This window comes from Montipora capricornis, chromosome 11 (assembly GCF_036669925.1).
Source record: "Montipora capricornis isolate CH-2021 chromosome 11, ASM3666992v2, whole genome shotgun sequence".
Lineage (NCBI taxonomy): Eukaryota > Metazoa > Cnidaria > Anthozoa > Scleractinia > Acroporidae > Montipora > Montipora capricornis.
The window spans coordinates 7,780,410-7,787,909 of NC_090893.1; the positions used below are offsets into that span (position 1 = coordinate 7,780,410).

The following is a 7,500-nucleotide window of genomic DNA, read 5'->3' on the forward strand; positions in this document are numbered from 1 at the left end:
TTCTCTGAAGCTGAAAGCAATGAGGCGGATCAAGGCGCTGATGATGAATCTCAGGATAGAGACAGTGACATTGGATCAGATACGTTTGATGATGTTGACACGGGAATTCTGATAGAAGACGACGGCTCCGTACCTCAGTTCAACGATCTGGATGACGATTTGACTGACTTTGAAAGTGATGAGAGCAGCAGTAGCGAATTTGAAGGTGAGGTGACAGTTTCAACGTAGGATGTATCAGGTCTCTTGTTCTACTCATCAAGAGTATCGGTCGGAAGAACTTTCCTGTTGACTTTTAACTTTTGATTTTACACAACTCTAGTCCACAAGCCTTTTTTTTTTAAAGTAACTACCCTTGAGTTGTTTTTATTTGACTTGTTACTTCCGTCCACTGTCAGCCACGCTTGTGTTTTCGCAAATAAACGAAGCCACGTTAAGATTTCCCTCATTTCAATAGTCCTTTAAGGACGGTGCCTAATATTGTTATTGCGCATACGTTCTGCGCATCTCTGGATACTCGGGTCTCCTATCAGTGAAGCTTACTAATACGGGGATATTTTTGCGCGGTTTAAAACTATCCGGAGAAAGTAAATGTAGATCTTAGTAAATACTCTTGGTATCCAAAAAGAAAATTGGGGGTAACCATGCATTTTTGAGAGATAATTAACTTCAATTTGAGAAAGAACGCCATACGTTGCTTTTTACTTTAAAGCTTTTTACAAATATTATTCATGAATTATCTTAGAAAAATGCGTCGTTACCCCCAATTTTCTTGTTGGATTTCGATAACACTTGTCAAGATCTACATTTTCTGCATAATTATAAACCGGGGCAAAAATATCTTTGAATTAATAGGCACCGTCCTTAAGCTACATTCAGAGGAGCGCAAAATCCGAGAGACTGTCTTTTCTTGAAGGACGTAACCACGGCTACTTCAAAAACAAAAAACGATCATAATATACTAAAATGGCCCCATCCATTTAAGAGTAAGCAATATTCAGATCTTAATGTCATAAAAATTTAACTTCGTGGGGGCAAAGCAAGTGAATTAGGTTAGCTTCATCCAGTTTTGTTTAAACTTGTTAGTATAAGCTGTAGTCTGTGACTAAAGTAGGTCCTTGTTGCTTCTCGGCTTCGCACGTAGATAGCGAACTGGTCCTTACACCGGTTGGGGTTCTTTTTGAGTAGTTGCAGTTATTTCAAGGAGCTGTCAGTTGAGTATAATCTATTGTTTATTAATTATTAATTATAAAGGTGATGAGGACGAGAAGCATTCCAAGTCACCACTGTTCTTACAACTGACATGTTCCTTAAGGGATCGAAGCAGCCATGGACAGCCCATTACCCCTGTCTCTATCAACACACTTCCTGTTTGCTTAGGTGAGTATTAAATTGAACTTGATAGAGGATACTAAAAAGGTAGGATACTACCAATGATGAAGAACTCATGTTTGTTTTGTTAAGGGTTAGGTAACTCCTTAAGTTATTACGCTTGGCATAGGGCGACAATAGACCCCAGGAGGAAGGAGTACACTCGACTATATTCAAAGTTACAAACATCATCGCACATTTGCAGATATCACCCGGCTCATTACAGCCCCTCATATCCTTGGACTGGATTTGGGTGAAGCGCAATTTTGTTGTTTCCGATGCGTGTTTGTCGGAGTCCCGCGGTGTTCTCCACAGAGTTTTTAGAGCTGTTGTAATAGGTGTGAGCTAACCCAACATATGAGCTAGCTTTTTCTATTACCATATACCAAATTCATTACTGGCGGCCGATAAACTATTCTTTTTTCTTTGTGCTAATTAGACCCACTAGCCTCGTCGTAAAGCAATATTTCTTTTTCTTTCTGATCAATTTAATTAAGGAGGCCAGTTTGTTGAAGGAGAGAAGAATAATTTATTGCTCGCAATTTATGAATTTGGTCTATGGTTTCGGGGTAGGGTTAGGGCCCTTGAGCAAGTGTTTGTTTCTTTGTTGTTATCGTTACACAATCAGACAAGTTATGATAAAGGCATACAATACTATTAAATTATTAAAACAGAACACTAAAACATTACACAAAACAATACTTATTGTGTATGACATCAAAATAGAGACTAAAAAATTGATGCCCGTGCTACAAGTTGGTCAAATGCACGGTGGAAAGAAAAAGAGAAATACAGAGTAAATGCGTTATGCAGACCTGTTTAAATGGGTTCGTAGACGGACACTGTATCTGTAATCGCCCAGCATGGAATGTCTAATAATAAATCCTGAATCAAACAACGCTAGAGACAAGTGGAAACTCCCGTTTGAACTTTCTTTTCTTTTCCTTCGAGAGCTGCGGGCATAGGCAATGACTAAGGCTCCGTGCAAATGGGCGTAAAAAATCCCAGCATTCTTAGGAAAAGTAGATTCGGCTGATGTTGCAATTGGATGGTGTTGGTAGTTGTGTACAAAAGGACAATGTAAGGACGTGCAGTGTATTATGGGCAGGATACGACCCATAAGACTTTGAAAAGTTACAAAATTCGGCCCCCATCTTGTTTTCAACATGTTAATGCGTTGCTGTCTCTATGGAGACCATATGAAATGCGCCTGCGTATCATAATCATAGAAACTGATTTTTCCCTTAGGAGAAATAGTAAAGAAGTTCGAAGATGATGGAGATTTCCTGAACCCTTTCAATTCGTCCGTTCGCATCACTCTGGACCTCATCTGTCTAACCCTCTCCCCAGAGCCTGATTACACAGTTCTTAAATCATCAGCTCGCAGTGGCCCATCGCGCTCGAATTCCTTCTCCAGCACAAGTTCTCCTGTGTCACTCTCCCCTCAGGAGAAACGGTCCGGTTTGTTCGACTTCAGGCGGCAAGATTCCAAGGCGACCTCGCATGACATTGATGGGTAAGACTTAAGCAAAAGCAGTGATTTTTTCAGGGGAGTACTATTCGCCTCCAGGGTTGGTTTCAAAATCTATGTCATGTAGGTAGAAAGAAAATAAATTACACAATCTTTATTTATACACGGTTATGTTGGGACCGTGGTTATGTACAATGTATTACTATTTTATTTTCCATACAGTTACTTTGTTGGTTTCCAGGTCTGAAAGCATGGATCCTCTTCACGGCCTTCTCCACTGTCAGCGGCAAGCAATAAACATCACTTGTGATGCTATTCGTTGGCTTCTCCAGGACGAAATAGTCTCTGAACTCCGCCATATTGGCCCAGTCACTATGGAAATGCTTGAAAACGTGGAAAGTCACGTGGACAGCAGTGTAAAGCAGTCTGAAGACCACCCTTCGTGCATTTCACGCAACGTTCGTCTGCAATTCGTTTGTGGTGCGGAGCAGAGCTCAGAACTGTTCATCAAAGAATTCGAGAGGATCAGCTTTCCAGAGTATTTACTCAACAATGTGGGTAAATACTATTACTTGACCAGGTGTGTAGTAACGTGTTCAATCAAAGATCCGCTTTTGTGGCTTACCTTGTAACCCCCAGCGGGTAGTTCAGCTCATAGTATTCAATACGTTCAGTTAACACGTCAGTCAGTCAGTGCGCTAGTCAGCTATCCAATCAGTCAGTCGGTCACTCCTTCACTCACTCACTGACTTGAGCATTCGATTAATAAGAGTCCGTCAGTTACTTATTGGTGGCTGAAACCAGTTTCACCACTTTTAAGAGACCTTCTTTACTATACTCTTAACACGTGACGGCAATGTTATGGTACCATATGAAACACCAATTATTGCTTAAGAAAATGCGCCCACTATTATGACGTAATAGGTTACCATGGCAACATGTTAGCTCTCCAAAAACACCCTATATTTCGTCTTTACTTGCTTATATCTGAAAAATGGACTCCTTAACCCTCATTTTCAATTGTAGAATAGTAATTAGCAATCTGAGACGGAAGTCGCAAAGTTTTAAAAATTTCCGAAAATATAAGGTAACTCTGAATTGGCTCCCATGAATTTTTGCACTACCCACTTTGTCACCGGGTTGTATGAGTGTCAGAGCGTAAGACCGTGGTGCCAATAGGCCCGCAGCGCGTGCATAAATCACGGAAATAAACAGGTCTGTTGGAAACGTGCCTGAGTGCTTGAGTTAAAAATTTTTCTTTCCTCGTGCCATCGAACTTCGGAATTAGTTTAAGGGGTAGCGCTTACGGAAACGTTTGTTGAGGATATCCCACTCCTAGAAATCTATACACAGAAACCTCCACTCTAACAGTTTATTTTTTATGATTTTCGATGGACGAGCAGATGAGCAAACTTCACCGATGATCGCAGTCACTGAGAAATGCATATCGTTTACTTGTTTTCTGTACATCAGTCTCGCGGTCAATAATTTACCCCTAAGTTTGTGTCTTCATTTAGGCCGGTTGAAAAACAGCGTGGTCACTCCTCTAATGTGCCTGATGAAATGGACTCTGGTGTTCAAAGTAAAACGGATCAGAAACCAACTGAGGAAGAAAATGATGAATTTGATGATACTTTACTTTCTGGACCTGCCAGCCTAGAAGATAGTCAACACTCAAGGTCGACAGGAGAGCAAGAAAGCAGCATGCTTTCTGATGCAAAAGAAAATCTTCAATCAAGTGATCTGTTGGCTTCACATGTAATAGACAAATCTGCCATCGCAGGAGAGACTGGAAACTTTCAGAATACCATTAAGAACCCAACAGTAGTTGTTCAGGTAGAAAACTTTTCTTCTGGGGAGGTTATTGAAGGGGAACTTACCCCGCCTTCAAAGCACCCACATCTTAGCGAAGTAGGGAAACAGAATCCTTTAAAAGAGGAACCCATCACAGAGGTGAAAGATGACTCGTTTGCATCGTCTTCCGATAGCACCCCGGTAGGTAAACTCTTCATTCCTACGTCTGATGATAACACTACTGAGATGGGCGCCACCAAAGCAGAGGATGCCGAGGAAGACATAAGCACAGCAAGTCCTCGCACGCCACGTCAGGACGAGCCAAATTCCAGTATGGCTGTTGAGTACCTACAGTTCTGGCTTGTTTTGAAAATACTTGATGACAAAGTGACCATCTTCTTCCACAGAAGGTAAATTTACGAAATATATGTAGAAAAGAGGCTAGTCAGACATCATTTCATAAATACAAAAGAATAATTTATTGGCACCCATTTTTGCATTCATTTATATATAGCACGCCTACTGTTGGCTAGATATAATAATGTATTGCTTGTCAGGGAACGTTAAACACAATTTCACTCACAGGGAGTCGGATGATCCAAAGGCATTCTGTGCATCAAGGGCTACTGGATTAGTGGAGATGGTCACTAATGCTATTCATGAAAAGTGTCGCATCGTTAACCAGGTACCTAAGTTTAAGTTTGAATTTGTTACACAAATTGTTGTGGTAGAGATGAGGTTTTGTTAAGAGTTCAAGCAAATAGAAAATTCAGAGTTATAGTTACACGTATTAATAATAAGAATAATAATCATCATCATCGTCATCAACCCTTTTTCGCTTAGGTCAACTGCTCTAATTTGGGGAGACTAAATTAAACCAAACTATTGCAGGAAGTCAAAGCAGACCAAATCAAGATTTTACAAGAGGGGAAAACTGGAGTACCCAGAGAACCAACAAACTCAACCTATTTGTGACGCCCGGTCGTGGAATCGAAACCGGGCCGCATTTGGTGGGAGACGAGTACTCTCACTACTGGCCAGCCCTGCTCCTATGAGCTTCTTATGCCTTATTTAATATGTAGATTTAGCCAAGCCTAGAAGCGGAGCTCCTGAGCTATTTATTTTTACAATACGTTAACCCTGGCTTGAGCTTGCGATACAATCGAAACCCAGTACCTGGTCAGCTGTCCTCGATGACCTCTAATCTTGAGCCCACGATATGGTCTCGTGATACTGGTCACATTAGCATACATGGTGGGGTAGACGGTGGTACAGTCGTGTGGTCGTACGGTGACAAAAAACCAAATTTTCTCACACAGATGGGTTACCATATTTTCTTACCCATTGTGCTCCGTGCGCGCGCCTTCGGCACGCGGAGCTCCGCTACAGTGTTGTTTGGATTGGGGGAAGAGGGGGGGGGGGGGGGAACTTTGGCCATACTGCTTGTTCGGCAGTTTACACTAATTTAGAGAAATGAGAGATATAGATGCCTCCGTCCTGGACAAAATCAGGTTATGGGTACTATATCCCATATTATTTTTAGGTTGTAAGTAACGAGGGAATACCAAAATAACATAATTTTTTAGTTATGTTTAAACAGGTAGATTACAAATTTTATTGAGTGCAGTTTCAGTCGATTAGAGTGAGTGTCTGCGTTTTACTGACAGCCTCTTGTTCCTTGTGTTGTCAGCGCATGTTGTTGCACGAGCTTTATGAAACAAAGGTTTGCCATTCAATGTTGTATCCGGAATCTGATGAAGCTATCTGGTCACACGAAGACCTCACAATGTCAGTGTCACCTCTGGGAGTTCACATCACCAAGGGTGACAGCAAAGGTATGCTATGAATCCGACCCTCTGAACTCTTTTCCACTATTCTATTCCCCTCCTTTAGGACGGTGGCTACTAATTCAAATGTATTTTTGCGCGCTTTATGAATATGTTGGAAAAGTAGATCTTAACAAGGGTTAGTCAAATCCAAAATGATAATAAGGGGGTTAACCACGCTTTTTTCAAAGATAATTAATCAACAATATTTGTAAAAAGCTCTAAAATACAAAGCAATGTATATTGAAGCTTAATTTCCGTTGTAAAATGATGGCTACCCCCAATTTTTTTGGATACCAAAAACACTTGCTAAGTTCTGCTTTCTCCGTATAGTTTTAAACCGCGCAAAAGTATCCCTGTATTAAGCACCACCCATAGGAAACCAGAGTATCTCGAGATGCGCAGAACGTATGCGCAATAACAATAGTAGGCACCGCCCCCAAAGAAGGCAGGTCTAAAACACAGTTCATATTCCACAGGTCAATTCTAAAAGTTCCTGCTCCATTGTTGACCAACTAAGTCAAAAGTTTTCCCTAGACCTGAAACAACATTTTTGTTGCGTGATTAGGGCTAGGAGACACGTTTGGTGTTGTTTATCTATCAGTACCACAGTTACATGTACACTGACCTGTGTTTTAGACCACCTCAAAGTTTCCAAAATTTCTGTATTTACGTCTGGCCGAAGCAAATTGTGAGTTGTATTGAAAGAGAATGTCCATATTTTTCTATGGGGCAGGGAATAGAATGCTCTTGCCTCCATCAGAGTCGCTTGTTATGAGTACAAATCATTTTCACGACTGTCTATGCCAAACCGTAGCCGTAGCAATGCAATGTTTTCAAAGAAAACATTACAATTCGTAATAAGACATCTACCATTTAGAAATGCTTGAAAGCATGAAATATACGCAAACGACAAGAGCAACATTAGCACCAACTGAAAATACTGAACCTCTTTGAAAACTTTTGGGTGGGAGGGAGGGAGCGAGGGGAAAACACAGGTTTATAATGCATGATATTTACATGCTATTTTCCAGGTCGTAT

The 7,500-nt window shown here is 41.0% G+C and overlaps 1 protein-coding gene across 1 annotated transcript in view; it reads left to right on the top strand.

The window, feature by feature from the left end:
- LOC138023057 (KICSTOR complex protein SZT2-like) overlaps positions 1–7,500 on the top strand; it is a 90,186-nt gene that overhangs the window by 32,307 nt on the left and 50,379 nt on the right. Inside the window, exons 31-38 of the mRNA XM_068870088.1 lie at positions 1–205; positions 1,252–1,377; positions 2,617–2,884; positions 3,081–3,419; positions 4,357–5,043; positions 5,219–5,318; positions 6,324–6,468; positions 7,494–7,500. The exon at positions 1–205 is cut by the window's left edge and continues 15 nt beyond it; the exon at positions 7,494–7,500 is cut by the window's right edge and continues 231 nt beyond it. Coding sequence (XP_068726189.1) covers positions 1–205; positions 1,252–1,377; positions 2,617–2,884; positions 3,081–3,419; positions 4,357–5,043; positions 5,219–5,318; positions 6,324–6,468; positions 7,494–7,500 — 1,877 coding nt within the window. The remainder of the gene's footprint in view (positions 206–1,251; positions 1,378–2,616; positions 2,885–3,080; positions 3,420–4,356; positions 5,044–5,218; positions 5,319–6,323; positions 6,469–7,493) is intronic.